This window comes from Thamnophis sirtalis, unplaced genomic scaffold, assembly GCF_051295495.1.
Source record: "Thamnophis sirtalis isolate CommonGarterSnake01/CBP01778 unplaced genomic scaffold, rThaSir2_p1.2 scaffold_2, whole genome shotgun sequence".
Classification (NCBI taxonomy): domain Eukaryota; kingdom Metazoa; phylum Chordata; class Lepidosauria; order Squamata; family Natricidae; genus Thamnophis; species Thamnophis sirtalis.
This window is the reverse complement of record NW_028261382.1, coordinates 16388669-16406337: the sequence shown is the minus strand read 5'-3', so window position 1 is coordinate 16406337 and position 17669 is coordinate 16388669. Positions and strand designations below refer to the sequence as shown.

Here is a 17669-nt window from a genome sequence, read left to right as displayed (position 1 = left end):
TATGTTAAAACAAAATCCACATTTTAGTCCAAACTCCTAGAAAACCACAATACAAGCATTCTCAGTCGGAAAGAGAAGCAGCAGACTGGGTCATGCCATGCTTAGATCAAAATCTACAGACTTTATCTTAGGAGTCTTCAGGACTCAAGTTTGAAGCAAGACATTTTTAGATGCAGAGGGGGTGTAAGGGGGGATTTGGGGGCGCCAGAAGAAAACATCTCTCCATCACTGCTTGTTTGGGGCATCTTTTTCTTCTGGCATGAAAAGTTTGCACTTCTGGCCCAGCTCCTAAAAAGAGAAAATTAGAATATCTATTTACCTTCTTTCAGGAATCTATGGGTATTTGTCTCCAAGTTTACCGAATTTAACGCCAAGAAATTACATAAGATATACAAGATGGCTAATAAAAAGCGATCCCGGGAACAGGAGGTAAGAACAGAGGTGTGTATGTGTATGTTTGTGTTATGCAGTAGAATGGAAGGGGTGCAAATATAAATAAAAAGGAAGGAAAGGGAACATCTTGTGGAAAAGAAAACCTCAGGAACTAGAGGAATTCTGGTTGAGACTTTTAGGTGGGACTCTGCTTTCCTTTTCCTTTCTTTTTTCTTTCTTTCTTTTTCCTCCTGGCTCTGTCATTGCTGTCCTAAGAACCAGACATTTGGTTGTTGAAGAGAAGAGGAGAAATCCTATCTTTAGGATGGGTAGCCTTTCAACTGGGGACATAGGTTGGGGACATAGGTTGGGGATCAAAGCCGTTGAGTCTTCTGGCACACTCCTTGATGGGAGTGCAATTCTCTGTAAGTCTCCAGCACCTTTTGCCGGACTTGGCCTTTTAGTAATCAGCTAGAGTAGAGCTGGAAGGGACCTTGGAGGTCTTCTAGCCAAACCCCCTGCTTAAGCAGGAGACCCTATACCATGTCAGACGAGTGGCTCTCCAGGCTCCATTGATGGAGTTGCATTGCTTTCTCTTCAAGCTGCCTGACAAATGCAACTGTGGGGGTCCCTGGGGAGCCAAAAGGGGCTGGCCTAGCAAACCTTGATGATGAAGACAACTCTGGTCACAAATGAAGAAGCCTTAATTTGGCTTTCACTTTTCTTTCTGTTTGTTTATTTAACCCTTTCCTCTAGAAGAGGCCCTCCAATATTCTCCAGCCAACTCCCTCCTTCCCAGATCCTATTTAATAAGACCCAAATCATTGTTACTGTTGGCCTTTTGAGTTTTCCCATGATGATGTCTTTCTTCTCAACAGGATCATAAGAAGAAGGAAGAGACAACGAGTGGCAAGCGGCTTCGTCCAGAAACTCCAGGGCCCAGTCGAGATATTCCGGTATCTCCTGTCCCCCATAGCCCTCATGGTCAAAAGCTGCAGCAAACATCTCCCCACCCTTCACAGATGCATGGACATCCACGAGAGAACTACAACCAGCCAAATAGAAGGCATTTCAGCCATACAGGTGAGAGATTATTAGGCCTGTCCCAGCTTGGGCATTTAGGAAAGAAAGACTCTCGTCCCCATTTGCAGTCAAGTTGCATTTTGTAAAAGGCAGGTATTTACTAGAGCCAAGTGGTTACAGTGTAAACAAAGCTAGATCTGAGGGTTCCTGCATAAACCTGGTAATTTTGCCTTCTCCCTGGTCATCTTGTTAATGTCCAATGTGAGCCAAACTAGTTGTTTTGGTAACAATTCCCAGAATTTGGTGCCTCTTTGGTGGGCATTCTCATTCCATTCCCATGCCTCTGTCCTTGGATCGTTCAACCATTGTCTCTGGTTGGCACTTCTACTTGCAGTCATTCCCCTTCTTATATTCCCCATGTTTTAAGGCAGGCTGCCACCAAAGCAAAGCAGGGCTGAAGAGGTGTAATGGCAGATCTGCCAGAAAAACAGAAAAGCTTTGCCCTTCTTCCTGATGTCCCGTCTAGCATCCTGAGTTGGTGGAAGGTGGCAATGCATGATCATCCTTGGTCCCCTTACTGGCACCACATGGGCTACATAGTTCAAGGGCCTCTCATTTTAACTCTGTATGGGCAGTTCCTGCTGTGGATACTTTTATTATTGTGTTCCTTCTCTTTCTTTTTCTTAATCTCTTAAAAAAAGATGATAAAAATTAAATGAATCGTAGACAAAGGCAGAAGTACAGATAACAAAGTCCATGTGAATAAGATCCTTGGGCTTCTTGTGAAAGAGTGCTAGCTTCTTCCCCTTCCTTGTCATGCAGAACGAAGCGAATGGCAGAGGGATCGCAAATTTAATTACAGTGGCAATGCCAATACAAATTGGGGCAGAAACCGATACCATCCATACGAGCAGCGCTGGCACAAGGATCACCACTATACAGATCGCCAGGCACGCAGAGAACAGTATCGGAGCTCAGGAAACTACCAGCCCAGCAACGTCTCTCGTAAACGCCCCTATGATCAGTACAACAGTGAACGCAATTACCGCGGACAACCGGACTACAGGTGAGGTGCTAAGCAGGTCATTCGGCTAGGCTGTAGGGCTTCTAAAGGAGTCAACAAGCCAAAAGCAGTGAATGGTGTTTGTCAGCCAGATCATAGAACGAAGATTGCAAGGACTCCTAGATCTGTAGGGTTGGTAGAGTGTAATAACGGACCCTTGAAAGCCTGCCCTCCCTGCCCTCCTACACCCCAAATGCCCAGATGGGGTTATTTTGAGTCTCTTTGAGTATTGCGAATGGTTGAGGGAGGTAGGGACGCCTGGCCTATGGGTGAGAAGTAGGAGCTCCTTAAAAAGAGATCCAACCTAGAAATAAGGAGAGTTTCCTGACAGCAAAAGCAATTAGGTGGCTAATAGCTCGCCTGCTGGGCTTGTGGGTGCTCAATCGGTAGAACCTTTCAAAAATAGGCTGGACAACCATTTGATTGGGATGGTATGAGGTTTGGAATGGAGATTGCAAGGACTCCTAGAACTGTAGGGTTGTTAGTAGTAATATTAATAATAGTTACAGTAATAATACTCTAATAATAATAAGTTTGGTTCATTGACATTGCAATATCTGGTGATGCGCAAATTGAAGATAAGCAGCAAGAAAAAATCACAAAGTACCGTGACTTGCAAATTGAAGTTCAGTGAAAGTTGTGGAAAAAGAAATTGTGTGTTGTCCTGATTGTAATTGGAGCCCTTGGAGCAATACCTAGAGGGCTACCTCACTATTTGGAAATTCTAAATTTATCAGACTTGAACATTCTGATTCTACAAAAAAACTACCCTACTTGGAACAGCTTATATCCTCCGACATTACCTTAACAGTTCCTAGGTCCTTGGTTAGGACTCGAGCTGTTGAGTTACCAACCAGCCCCAAAGGGTGTGAATCTCACCAAAGATTAAAATAATAATAATATTAATATTAATAATAATAATAATAATAATAATAATAATAATTTATAAATAAAGTATTTGTAATGCATTTTTGAATGTTCAGTTGGCTGAGTTTCATGTTTAATGAATAAAGTATACAATAATAAATAAATAAATAAAAATATTAATTTTGAAGTTAACATGTTAGTATTATCAGACAACATTTATAATCCTAGGTGATCAATCAGATTTCCCATTTGTCTTCTTGAGCCACATAGTCAACTCTTCAGTTTCAATTGTAATTCCTGGTATTTGTAATCCACTCTACTTAGAAATCTTCAGAAGTCTCACAATTTGTTCCCCTCCAGGCGTGAAGCAAACAAGGATAAAACAATATGCAAAAAGGTAGTCTTCCAGGTGTTGTTCTTATTTGCTCTCTTTTCTGCTTTGTCAAGCCTCAGTTTATTGCAGTTATTCCCATCCTTGTAAATATATAATATACATCCTTTTCACCAGTAGATGACACCTTCGCCTAAGATGTCAACGTTACACAAAATCTAACAGCTGATTGCTGTTGTGATTTTCTTCAAACAATTTCTTCCAATAGTCAAAAAAATATTCCCTGCATTTTAAAATGCCTTTTCAAAATATTACCAATAAAATATTCTAATCCAGTCTTTCTATATTTTAAAACTTTGTGTTGTCCCCTTAGGTTTCACTTTCTTTCAGGTTTGTAATCTTTCTCTGAGTATTTATTCACCAATTTTTTTGCCACTTTAGAGAATCTTTCTTTCCAAATTTCTTGTCTTTGGGATTGAATCTCTAGCATAGAAGTTGAAAATCACCTCACCCAGTTCCAGTCCACTGTTCGTAAATCGCTCCAGCACATTTCTTCCTTCTGTTGTCCCAGCTTCATGGCAGCCATAATGGCTACCCCTCCTCTTTATTGTTGAATGGGAGAAAGCCTCGGATCAAGCAGAAGATCCGCCGCTCTCAGCAATCTGCAAGCTGCCCCTCCTTTCTTCATCACCTCTTGGGTGACTTTAGCCCCTCCAACAATGAGAATTTGGCCTGGGTTCATAGAGCTCTGCTACCCATGAGTGTCCTGCAGTGACGCTGAACTGACATCTGGGTCAGTAGGGTCTAATAATGGAACCTTGAATGCCTAATCTCCCAGCCCTCTTACATCAACAACATTCAGATAGGGTTACTTTGAATCTCTTTGATTATTACAAATGGTTGAGGGAAGGAGGTGAGCTTGCTAAAAAAAAAGATCCAATCTAGAAATAAGGAGAACGTCAGGCTTGGAAGCCGTCAGTGTATAGAGAAATTTCCTAACAGCAAAAGCAATTCAGCAGTCAAATAGCTTGTCTGCTGGGGTTGTGGGTGCTCTTAACAATCTTGAATTCATTCATCAGAGGTATCTATGCACCCCCTCAACCACGTTCTAGATTTGTATTGTGAGTCTGCCTCTTTTTGTAAGTGTATGTGATATCATGACCCACAATACAAAGTGTGTAGGCTTGGGCTCCAACTCTGCTCTTGTCCATCTTAATTCCTTCCTCTAGTGTCCAGATACAGCTGAACTGGGCTGACATTCCTGTTCTCTTCCATGCCTTTGGCACCAGAGGGAGTTTAGCCTCCCAAGATCTAGATACGGTCATTTTTGCCTCTTCTGTTGAGTTGAATGTTTTGAGTTCTTCTTCTTTCCCCTCCAGGTACTGCCATGAAGGCAAAAGACGACGATTAGATGAATTCCGGCCCCAGAATTACCAACAAGATTATCGGAGGATGTCTGACTATAGACCTCCCTTGAATTATCATGGGCAAGGGCCATCTGACCATTACAGGCCTTTCCACCCAGACAAATCGGCTGATTACAAGCAACTTATTCCTCCTCCTCACTCCCAGCTTCCTGATCCTCGCTCTCCACCTTCTCAGAAATCTCCACTTGGTGTCAAGTCTCCCATCCAGCATCGCTCACCTCTGGATAGGCCCTTAGAGCAGAAAAACAATCCAGATTATAACTGGAGTGGCCGGAAAACCTAGAGACCCAGAAGCAGATGCAAATGGAAAGAGCTAGTCCGGCCCGAGGAAACACCAGTTACAGGGCCATCAATGCCGGAACCAGAAAGCCTGAATACAGTGCTGTAGAGCTTTGGGCTGTAAGAATTGGAAGTGGGTCAGATAGATCCACCAAGGGGTCTGAATTTTAGCCCCAAATTTGCCTCCCATCAGTATGCTGGCTGAACTGTGCTGGAGAACAAGGTCAAGTCTACCCCCTGTGTTTTGGAATGAAGATTTTGTGTTTGTGTCCATAATGCCAACTTGAGTTCTGGACATTTCATGGAATGGACAGACAGGCTGCGTAGGATACAGAAGGAGGCGAAAGCTACATGACTTTGGAGTTGAGGTTCGATTTGCTGTTGGAAGGGGATGATAGAGAAGACCACAACAGCTACAGCTATTGAATAAAAAATTGGTGTCAGGGAGGGCAGGAGTGAGACTGAATTACAGAATGGTGAAACCAACTTTTGATGAGAATGCCTGAAACTCTTACTGAAGACTGCAGAGACTTGGAAGTCTATGGACTTAAGATGGCCAGAAAAAGAAACAAAAGAAGAAGGAATGGTTTATGATCTGGTCCCTCCTTTTCTCTTCTCCATGCTTTTCTTTGCCTTAGCAACTTTTGATGGCACTACATGAACAAAGTAGAGCTGTGGACAAAGAACAGTTTTAAATGGTGGCAGAACTTCCATTTCCATGGTTGTGAAGGAGGGAGAAGGACAGTATGTCCGTGGCATTGGGGGACTTCAGTATTCAAAAATTGACCGTGGAGCTCTTTTTCCCCCCTCTCCTTCTCCTCCTTCTCATGACCCATGGGAACACCAGATATTTGGCTTGGAGAAAGGAGCTGAGAGAAGGGTCCCTCTCAGACAGGATTCCATGAACATCTCAAGATGGTCAACTTAGCACTTCTGGTTAGAAAGGTCAAAAACCCCAATGGCTTCATCCATAGAAAGGAGACATCAGTGAACTAAGCAAGATGAAGGAAGCCTCTCGTTGAATGAAGAGAAACATGGAGTTTTGTCCCACAAGGAAATTTTATACACAGGTGGCAAAAATCTGGGTCATAATTATTCTTTGATGATCTTTCTCAGAAGCATCTTCACAAAGAAAAAAAAAACGCAACTCCGACAGATATATCCCCCCCCCTGAAATGTATATGTATGTGCAGATGTCTGCACTTAGCTCCAAATTCCTGCTTTTAAAAATGAAATGGCCAAATACATGTTGAAAAGTGGCATCCCTGTGTTTAGCACTTTTTAAATGAATTTTGTGCCCCCGGCAACAATCCTGAGCCATCATTTTTGATATTCCACTGCCAAGTCAGTTGTTTAGTGTTAATCTTTATCGGTGAAATAAGAAGGAAAGAATCAGACCAAGTGTTTATCTTCGAAGTTTCTAGATGGGTGTTTTTCTATGTTGGTCTACTTGTGTCCTGAGTGTGTCATACACGATTCTTCTATTACATCTCACCTGTTAACTGTGGTTGCAAAAAAGGCACTACAGAGTTTGTTTTAAGGTCCTTTTATTTTCACCCAGGGTGGTTGACTAAATGTGAATTCCAAATATATCCAACAGGAAAGGGAAGCCACAAATTCTTGTTACTTAATTAAAACAATTCTTTCACTCCTTAGCATTGAGTAGGTTCCTTAATTGTTACTTAATTAGAATAGAATTAGTTAGAATAGTTACTAGTTCACTCCTACATTTCCTATAAGGACAAAATATTTTGGGGGTGATTGTTTTCAAGGGGCTACTTTCATTTTTTTTTTTATAGTTTTCTTAACTGTTACTTAATTACAATAGAATTAATTAGAATAGTTACTATTTCACTCAAAACGTCTGACATGTTCCCATAAAGGTAAAATATTTGGACCGATAGTTTTCAGGTGGAATACTTTCACTTTTCTGATATATTCTTTAATTGTTACTTAATTAGAATAGTTGCTATTTCGCCCCTAAGTTCCCATATGTTTCCGATTGTTACTGAATTAGAATGGCTACTGTTTCACTCCTAAATTCCGCCCTATTCCTGTAAGATTGAAATGTATTTGGGCCCCATAATTTTAGGAGGGGATATTTTTGCAATGGAATTGTGAGCATTAGATGAAATAATAAATCCAGAATGTTTCTATGTTCTCTTGCCTGGTTTGAGAATTACAAAATGTTGGTGAGAGGGTGAATTCTGGGTGTGTGCCTAATTTGATGAATTTATGAAGGTTTATTGGAAGATTGAAGGAGAAGATTCTGGCTGTTGTTTGGTTTCTACCAGTCATCCAGCTAGCATAACCCTACTCAATTCGCATTCACACACACACACATCCAAAGATCTGGGGTAGAAGAACTTTAGTGCATAAAGTCATGGACTTAAAGGGAAAATGAAATCCCTGTGACTAAATACAGTAATTAATATTAATTTATATTTGTGACAAAGGAATTTGCCACTGTTGAAGTGATTTCCGATGTAAATATGTTGTTTATAAAGTATGTATTAAATTTTTTCTATGGTTAAGCTCCTGTACTTTGGATTGTTGTACATTAAAAGTTGAGTTTTTCAGAAATTGCATTTTTGGGCTTTCGTCCCCCCTCCCCCCAAAATAATTGTCCCCGAGTCATTTAAATTGACAGTTTTCTTGTTTTGAAAATATAGAAGACTTTTATTACTTCAGCTTAAAAGCCTGATTCTAGATAGTAAAAACAAAATCTTCCTCAGTCATTTGTTCTTATTCTTCACCTCTTTTTTTTCATATTGCTTGACATTTTCTGGATTTATTTTTTCTTTCTGCTTCTGACATCAAATTGATCTCTTCTCTGAAAAGTATCCCAGCACTTTGAAAAAGATCTCAATGCAGGAATTTGAAATGAGGACAAATGGTACGTGTGACCTAAGATATTCATCCCCATCACAAATTTAACTGAAAGCTGATGACACATTTAAAAAATATATATTGATCTTTGTTTTTCTGAATTTGGTAATTATTTTGGCAGCAAGGTGAGCTGGATTTTACAGTGAACTAGCCAATTCAACAAACACAACAAAGATGATCTGGTTCATATCATATTTTCATCCTAAAGATTGTATCAACAGAAATTCAGGACTGTGTTTCTGGAAGAAAAATAAATTTATTTGCAGCTTTTTCAAATCAATAAATAATTTACAATATTTATATCATAACACCCCATACAATTTCCACATACATGCAATATGCTGGAGGCAGTGTGTTTGTTATACGCTTTCCCTGTCTTTATTCAGATTTTCATTCAGAGCCTCTGGGGTCTTCATCGGCTGAATTCACTCAGAAGCTAACATTTGACTGAAGATAATAAAAAATAAAGTGCTTTGTTAATTAGAGGTTTAAGAAACAATATCTGGGAAACGGTTTTAGAGCTCACCATAATTGAAGAAATAAGTTGAAGAGAATGAAAGATGACAGAAAAAAACCTCCCAATTTGTTACATTTTACTGTTTTCAAGAATTTTGATTTATGAAAGAAATGCTAAAATGAAATGCCATTTTGTTAATGGCCAGTTAATTTGCATTAAAATCCCCCTCTTCTTGCAGTGACATCATTGATTGGGGGTTATAGGGGTTGTAGTTAGCATGGGTTGTGAGGTAAACCATTTTTGAGGAAAATTTCACGTGAAGGGTGAGTTCTCCTCTTTATTGCAAACAGGGTGATAACTCAGGTTTCCATTGCTGAATTGTATAAAATCATCCAAAGATTTCCCTATATGGTTTATCCAGTTCCCTAAATACTACTCAGGCAGAAACATTTTTAAAAAATCGCAGTGTAGTTCTTCTGTCACAGCTTGGAAGAAGCCATAAGAGATAATTGATGGAAATTTGGGGGATGGGGGTGATTCAGAATTGAATGGAAATGAGTTCCATAGGTTTATCCAAGTATTTATGAATTATGAAGGCAAGACAATCTTCCCACTTCACAGTCATTCATTCCTGGGATCTCCCTATCTAGGATTTTTATGCCAAGCCACCTTTCTTGAAATGCCATCAAAATAGGGTCAATGGTAATAAAACCTGGCAACCAGGCACTGTGTGGAGATCATGCCCCCCCCTCCCCGTATTACCAGGCTCTGTAATGAAATGAAAACTATGGCAGCCAACCTGGGACATCTGAATACTGAATCAGATTTCCTATCTTTCTTTTCCAAATGTATTGGGATATCCACCTACGATCACAAAGGCCACAGTAGAAATCACCTGTTTGCACAGAATATCACCTGCTTTGTGATTTCATTACAGATGCAATTTGATAGTGATGTATGTGGTGCAAGTTTGCAATAACTCTCAGAGCAATTGCAGTTAAAACTTTAGAAGGTGGATGATTGTAAGCATCTTGGTGGAGACAACACAGGAAATCCTCAACTTACAACTTAGTGGCCGTTCAAATTTACAGCGGCACTGAAAAAAGTGACTTATGACCATTTTTCAGTTACGACCTTTGAAGCATCCCCATGATCATGTGATCAAAATTCAGATGCTTGGCAACTGATCCATACTTAAGGACCGTTGCTGTGTCCCAAGGTCATGTAATCATCTTTTGCAACCTTCTGACCAGCAAAGTCAATGGGGAAGCCAGGTTCACTTAACAACCAGGTTACTAACTTATCAACTGGAGTGATTCACTTGACAATTGTGGCGAGAAAGGTCATATAATGGGGCAAAGCTCACTTAACAAATGCCTCCCTTTGCAACATAAATTCTGGGCTCCATTGTGGTCGTAGATTGAGGGCTACCTGTACTGGGAGATGAACCATGACTTGGCAGACATTCTGACCTACAATTTTAGTGAAATCACACCACTGTTTGCTCATGGTACTTTTGAGCTAAATGTGGGCAGAGAGAGACATCCATCTTGACTTCTTAGGCATCTGAAAATGTGAGAAGAGACAAGCAAATATCTCCATCTAGTGGCTACACCATTGTGTCTTTTTGCTGAATGGGTACTACCCAGTGGTGGGATTCAAATAATTTAACAACCGGTTCTCTACCCCAATGATTTCTTCCAACAACCAGTTCATCAAACTGCTCAGAAAGTTAACTGGTTCTCCCGAAGTGGTGCGAACCGGCTGAATCCCACCACTGGTATTACCCAGGGTGAAACTGGGATGAAAAGGGCAGAATTAGATAATGAAAATTGGGGAAAAGAACTTGGATTGTTCTTGGTACAAACAAATGATTGATTTCTCTTGGAGCCAACCAAGGAGTAAGGGGAAAAGACAATAGGCAGCTGATAAAAAAAACAACAACAGAAGGGCCTAAAATGGCAAGAGGACCATGTGTAAGATTTAGTATGTGTTCAAATTGCTGCACATTCTAAAAAGATAAATAAGCAGAAAAGATGTTCATGCTTGAAGCATAGAAAAACAAGGCTTTGTGTATACCTGGATGTCCTTCTGGTATTGTGATGGTCAGATAGGGCTCACAATTTAGGAGCAGAATGAGCTCACTTTCAAAGGTTTCCCTAAAACCTGCCTGCACCAGCGATAAAAAGCTACCTTAATTCTCCTTGGGATGTCATTTGAAATAGGCAGAGATTTAACTCAATCCAATTCATTTCCATATCAAAACTTTAGAAGGACAATATTAAATATTTCATATTGGTGTGCGTCTAATTGCACTCTTGCCCCCACTTCTAGGAATTGGACATTGAGGAAATCTTAGGCCTGGCTGAGACACGAGAAAATGAACCATCCACAAGTGCAACCGATGAGCTGCTTTCACAGTTTAAGGTATACAATCTTGGTACACAGAGAGAGAGAGAGCAGGGTGATAAGCAGAAACTTGAATTGCACCCCAGAAAGATATGTGAAACTAGTGCAACATTGGTGTAGCATGAGTGAACGATGCGAGTGCCCAAAGCTGTGGATGCTGCTTCTTTCTGGATCATTTCTGCATGCCTTCAAGGGCAGCCCACTGTGGAGTGCATTGCAGTAGTCCAAATGGGAAGCAATTAGGACTTGAGTGACCATGAAGGGGGCCTCCCTGTCCACGAACAGGCACAATTAGTGCATAAATCAAATCTGTGCAAAGGCCCCAATTATCACAGCTTCCCTCTGCACCCTGGGAAGAAGCTACCAGTCCAGGAGGGCCAAGTGGTGCATCATTTCTGTCCATGAGAAAATTACCCCATTGAAGTATAAAGATGGTCCCTCTCCAGAGCCCCAGAAATACTGCAGGAAGGTGGGTGACTCTATACAGGAAAGGGTTTACACAAATAAAGAAAGGACCACCAAATTGGCCAGCAAGGAGGAGCTTTTGGTTTGCAGCTTGTTGGTCCTTGATACCTGTCCCTTTGTGATCCTTTTAAAAGGTCAGGTGAATCATTGAACTAGGGACAGATTTCTGCATCTCAGTTGGCCCAGTTCAGGATTTCAGGTTTTCAGATCCTGCCTTTCCATATTAGAGAGGCTTGGTTATTTGTTTCAATGTTTTTTGAAATAGTTGTTAGTATAGATAGATATAGTATATTATATAGTATATAGTATAATATAGATAGAGGGAATTTGGGGTTGGGTTACAAAGATTGTAGAAAGTAGTAGTAGTAGTAGTATTAGTATTTAGTATTAAATAATAGTGGTGGTCATAGTAGTATTTAGTATTAAGATAGATAGAGGGAATTTGGGGTTGGGTGGTGGTGGGGTTAGTATTAGATATTAGGTATATTAGGTTATTAGATATTAGGAAGTTCATTTAAAGGTAGACATGGCTAAAAACAAGACATCTACTTCCCCAAAGGTAAATAATCCCGGTGGGATAACTTCTATTTTTGCTGTATGCTATTAGAAGCTGGTAGTTTTGGTTTGCAGCAGGTTGGTCCTTGATACCTCTCCCTTCCCAATCCTTTAAAAAGGTCAGGTGAGTCATTGAACTAGAGACAGATCCAAAAGAGATTTCTGCATCTCATCTTGGCTACACCAGGGATAAAAAGCTACCTATAGAGCTATTTCATGCATGCCCTGGACTCTGCAGGTAAATATCTATCGCTTGGTTACAAAGATTGTAGAAAGGAGAAGGAGTAGTAGTAGTAGTAGTAGTAAGTAGTAGTAGTAGTATTTAGTATTAAGTAGTATTAAGTAACAGTGGTGGTCGTAGTAGTATTTAGTATTTAGTATTAAGTAGTATTAAGTAAGTAAGTAGTAGTAGTAGTAGTAGTAGTAGTAGTAGTAGTAGTAATAGTAGTAGTACTGCTGCTTCCAAGTGCTTTACAGCCTTCTCTAAGCAGTTTACATTGTCAGCATATTGGCCTCAACAATATGCCTCCTCATTTTACCTACCTCAGAAGGATTGAAAGCTGAATCAACCTTGAGCCTCGTGAGATTCGACCTGCTGGCAGTCAGCAGAAATAGCAATACTTTGCTTGCACACAGTTTGCAATTGGCTATCATTGAGCATGCATTGAATGATGCTTTATCTGGCTACCTAGGCTCACTTCTTCCCAACAGCCTTCCCAGCCTTCCCAGATAAAGGGAGACCACCAGCCCAAGAGAAGGCATCTCAGCCACACAGGTGAGAGACTGTCCCAGTGTGGGCATTTAGGAAAGAAAGACTCCCCATCTGCAGTGAAGTTGCATTTACTAAAAGTAATTTTCCCTTTCTTCTCCCTGGTCATCTTTTTTAGGATGCAGGTACCAGCCATATGAGCCCTGCTGGCACCACAGATGACCGGACTCTATCTTGCTGCAGGTGAGAGGGTGCCCACAGCAGATCTCCTCCCCCAAATTCAAAGGGGCCCCTAGACTCAAAAGATGACCTCAATCAGGGTCTCTGCCTTCCTTCTGACATGCAATTCTAATGCGGAGCTTTGCTTTTTCTGTCCCCCGTAGTGTAAAAAGCTGATGGGGCCAGTGCAAGAAGCCCTAAAGCACCTGGACGGCCGGGAAGCCATCACGGAGGAAGGGCAGCTGGCAGAAATACAGAGATACCTCCTCAGGATAGGTGATCGAATAGGGGACTGCTTGAAAATCCAAAAAGAGCAGGAAATATGAAGAAGGTGATTTGCCTGCCCACCTAATATTCAATCTCTCTCTCTCTCTCTCTCTCCCTCCCTCCCTCTCTCTCTCCTTTCCCTTTCTCTTCTATCTCCCCCCTTTCTCTCTCCAATCTCGCTCTTCTTTCCCTTTCTCTTCTATCTCCCCCTCTCTCTCCAATCTCTCTCTCTCTCTTCTTTCCCTTTCTATCTCCTCTCTCTCTCTCTTTTTTGGCCCATTTCCTAAAAAGAGAAAATTAAAATATTTCCTCATTTTCTTTCATGAATCTATGGGCATTTGTGTCCAGATTTAGCATTTTTAACGCCGGGACCTTAAAGGCCTTATACCAGATGGCCAGCCAAAAGCGAGCCTAAGAACAGCAGGTAAGAACAGAGGAGTGTGAGTGTATGTTTGTGTTGGGTAGTAGAATGCAGTAGAGTTTTAGGTGGGACTGTGCTCTTCCTTCCTTCCTTCCTTCCTTCCTTCCTTCCTTCCTTCCTTCCTTCCTTCCTTCCTTTCTTTTTGCTCCTGGCTCTGTCATGGCTGTCCTAAGAGCCAGATGTTGGGTTGTAGAAGAGAGGTTGAGAAATCCTATCTTTAGGATTGGTAGCCTTTCAACGCTCAGGGGACATTGAGTCTTCTGGCACACTCCTTGGTGGGCCTGTAATTCTCTGTGAGCCTCCTGCTCCTTTTGCCGGACTTGGCCCTTTTTTAATCAGTCAGAGTAGAGCTGATGGGGATCTTGGAGGTCTTCTACCTTGGAGTTTTCTGATGATGTTGTCTTTCTGCTCAGCAGGAACAGAAGAAGGAAGAGGCAACATATGGCAAGCGGCTCCATCCAGAAACTCCTGGGCCCAGTTGAGATACTCCGAAGTCTCCTGCCTCCCATAACCCTTATGGTCAAAATCTCCAGCAGCCATCTCCCCACCCTTCCCAGATTCAGGGATACCACCAGCATGGAAAGCATTTCAGCCATACGGGTGAGAGATTTACCAAGCCTGTCCCAGCTTGGGCATTTAGGAAAGAAAGAGTCTCGTCCCCATTTACCGTTGAGTTGCATTTGGTAAAAGGCAGGTATTTACTAGAGCCAAGAGGTTACAGTGTAAGCAAAGCTAGATCCGAGGATTCCTGCAGGCAGGAGACTCTGGATGAGATCTTTGGTCTTCTAGTGAAAGAGTGCTAGCTTCTTTCCCTTCCTTATCATGCAGGACAAACCAAATGGTAGAAGAATCCCAAATTCAATGCCAATTCAAATTGGAGCAAAACCCGGTACCAGCCATACAATATGGCGCAGGGATCACCGGTATGCGGATTGCCAGGCACACGGAGCACAATATCGGAGCTCAGAAAACTCAGGAAACTATCTAGCCCAGTATCCTCTCTGATAAACTCACCTATGATCAGTACAACAGGGAACACAATTACAGCAGACAACCAGACTCGAGCTTGCTGCAGGTGAGAGGGTGCCCACAGCAGATCCCCTCCCCCAAATTCAAATGGGCCCCTAGACTCAAAAGGTGGCCTCTGCCTTCCTTCTGACATGCAATTCTAATGAGGAACTTTGCTTTTTCTGTCCCCCACAGGGCAAAAAGCTGATGGGGAGAGTGCAAAATGCACTCAAGCACCTGGACAACCCAGAAGCCATGACAGAGGAAGGGCAGCTGCTGCAAACCGAGAATTACCTCCTGGCTATAGGTGACCATATAGAGGATTGCTTAAAAATCTACACTGACCTGGAAATATGGAAAAGGTGATTTGCCTGCCCAGCTAATCTTCAATTTCCCTTTCTCTTCTATCTCCCCCCTTTCTCTCTCCAATCCCTCTCTTTTCTTTCCTTTTTGCTTTATCTGTCCCCCACAGTGCAAAAAGTTGATGGCACCCTTAAAAAGGCACTGAAGAAGCCAGGTAAGACAACAACCATAAAGAAAATCACTGAAGCACATGGACAAATCAGAAATGACATCTGAAGAAAACCAGTGGAGGGAAACCTCGGGTTGCTTGCTTAAGGTAGGAGACCATATTGCTAAATGTTTAAAAATGGGGAAAAATCTTTTCACAGCCTATAGATGCCAAGGCCTAACCAGGGTCCTGTCAGCGTCCTGTACCACTATGGCAGGAGGTGGGCCTGTCAAAGATTGGGAAAAGGAGTATTTGGACCAGGAGTATTTGCTGTTTTATGAGGGATGCTATCTCCTCTTGTCTTTCCACAGACTCCTGTATGCCCCACGGGAGAAGACTGGGAGCAGGAGTACCTGGAGGAGAATATTGTGAGTCTTCTCTAGGAACCCAACGGGGAAATGTCCAAGAGGGCCCCAAGCCTCAAAAGGTAGCCTCCATTGGGGTCTCCCTTTCCTCTGGCATCCTTCTGATGTATGACTAATGCAAAGCTTTTCTTTTTGTGTCTTCCAAGTGCCAAGCGCTGATGGGGCCAGTACAAAAGTCACTGAAGCACCTGGATACAACAGAAATGATGACAGAAGAAGATCAGCTGCAGGGCATGCGGGGTTGCCTGCTCCACATAGGAGACCACATTGAAGAATGTTTAAAAATCCTCACTGAGCAGGAAGTATGGAGACGGTGATTTGCCTGTGTTGAGTTGAGTTGCGTTGAGTTGTGTTGAATTCCTCTTTGTGGAAAAAGTTTTTTTTTAAAAAGAAAAATCCACATTTTTGTCCAAACTCCTAGAAAACCAAAGAACAAATGTTCCCAGGAAGAGAGAAGCAGCAGACTGGGTCATGCCATGATTAGATCAAAATCTACAGACTTTATCTTGGGAGTCTTCATGACTCAAGTTTGAAGCAAGACATTTTTAGAAGCAGAGGGGGTGTAAAAGGGGATTTGGGGGCCCCAGAAGAAAACATCTCTCCACCACTGCTTGTTTGGGGTATATTTTTCCTCCAGCATGAAAAGTTCATGCTTTTGGCCCAGCTCCTAAAAAGAGAAAAATAAAATATCTGTTCACCTCCATTCAGGAATCTATGGGTATTTGTCTCCACGTTTACTGTATTTAACGCCAAGAAATTACACAAGTTATACAAGATAGCTAGCAAAAAGGGAGCCTAGGAACAGGAGGTAAGAACAGAAGTGTGTGTGTGTATTGTGGTGCTGTGCAGTAGAATGGAACGTATACAAATATGAATAAAGAGAAGGAAGGAAAGGGAACATCTTGTGCAAAAGAAGAACTCCTTCCCCCTCCTCACTCCCAGGTCCCTGACCCTCACTTTTCAGTTCCTCAGAAATCTCTGCTTGGTGTCGTCTTCCATTGAGCATTGGTCACCTCTGGATAGGCCCTTGGAGCAGAAGAACAATCCAGAGTATAACTGGAGTGGCCGGAAAACCTAGAGGCCCAGAAACAGATGCAAACGGAAAGAGCTAGACTGGCCCAAGGAAACACCAGTTACAGGGCCATCAATGCTGGAACCAGAAAGCCTGAATACAGTGCTGTAAAGCTTTGGGCTGTAAGAATTGGAAGTGGGTCAGAAGAACTGGATCCACCAAGGGGACTGAATTTTAGCCCCAAATTTTGTGAAGTCAGCGACTTAAAGGGAAAATGACATCCCTGTGACTAAATACAGTAATTAATTTTAAGTTATATTTTAAGTTATACATCAGAAAAATGATTTCTGATGTAAATATGTTTATAAGATATGTATAAAATTTTTCTATGGTTGAGCTCATATACTTTGGATTGTTGTACATTAAAAGTTGAGTTTTTCAAAAAATGGAATTTCTGTCTTTTTTTTTTTTTTTCAATAGTTGTCCCTGAGGTCATTTAACTTGATGGTTTTCTTGTTTTGAAAATATTGAAGACTTTTATTACCTTAGCTTAAAACCTGATTCTAGATAGTGAAGACAAAATCTTCCTCAGTCATTGTTCTTCTTTTTCACCTTCTTTTTTCATATTGCGTGACATTTTCTGCTTTCCCCGTCTTTGTTCAGATTTTCATTTGGAGCATCTTGGGTCTTCATAGGCTGAATTCACTCAGACGCCAAACTTTGACTGAAGATAATAGAAAATAAAGTGCTTTGTTAATAATTTGAGATTTAAGAAATAATATCCCAACACCTGGGAAATGGTTTTAGAGCTCACCATAATCAGAGAAATAAGTTGAGGGGGATGAGGGATGGCAATTGGTTAAGAGAAACCTCCCACTTTATTAAATTTTACTGTTTTCAAGAATTTGATTTATGAAATGCTAAAATAAAATGCCATTTTGATAATGGCCAGTTAATTTGCATTAAAATTCCCCTTCTCTTGTAGTGACATCATTGGTTGGGGGTTATAGGAGTTGTAGT

General features: G+C 41.5%; 2 protein-coding genes across 13 annotated transcripts in view; both read left to right on the top strand.

The window, feature by feature from the left end:
• Positions 1-13391, top strand: part of LOC106543510 (ATP-dependent chromatin remodeler CHD2) — a 71458-nt gene extending 58067 nt beyond the window's left edge. For 2 of the 8 annotated variants that reach the window (XM_087704337.1, XM_087704335.1), the window contains exons 35-38: positions 330-441; positions 1251-1455; positions 2218-2461; positions 5036-7945. In XM_087704337.1, the coding sequence (XP_087560463.1) occupies positions 330-441; positions 1251-1455; positions 2218-2461; positions 5036-5366 (892 nt within the window). In that variant the 3' untranslated portion in view covers positions 5367-7945. The other 6 variants (XR_015695431.1, XR_015695430.1, XR_015695428.1 and 3 more) reach the window with 6 other exon arrangements.
• A 265-nt stretch (positions 13392-13656) lies between these two features.
• Positions 13657-17088, top strand: LOC106543509 (ATP-dependent chromatin remodeler CHD2-like). Of its 5 annotated transcripts, XM_087704340.1 has the most exons (8): positions 13657-13756; positions 14167-14353; positions 14582-14828; positions 14957-15068; positions 15234-15380; positions 15584-15640; positions 15784-15968; positions 16602-17088. In XM_087704340.1, the coding sequence occupies exons 5-7, from the start codon at positions 15315-15317 to the stop codon at positions 15952-15954; spliced, it is 294 nt and encodes a 97-aa protein (XP_087560466.1). In that variant the 5' UTR covers positions 13657-13756; positions 14167-14353; positions 14582-14828; positions 14957-15068; positions 15234-15314; the 3' UTR covers positions 15955-15968; positions 16602-17088. The 5 variants fall into 5 exon arrangements, 2 of the variants coding, with proteins under 2 accessions (XP_087560466.1, XP_087560465.1); XR_015695434.1 differs by having other exon boundaries at positions 14170-14353; positions 15784-17088; XR_015695433.1 differs by having other exon boundaries at positions 15584-15699; positions 15784-17088.
• Positions 17089-17669: the final 581 nt, after the last annotated feature.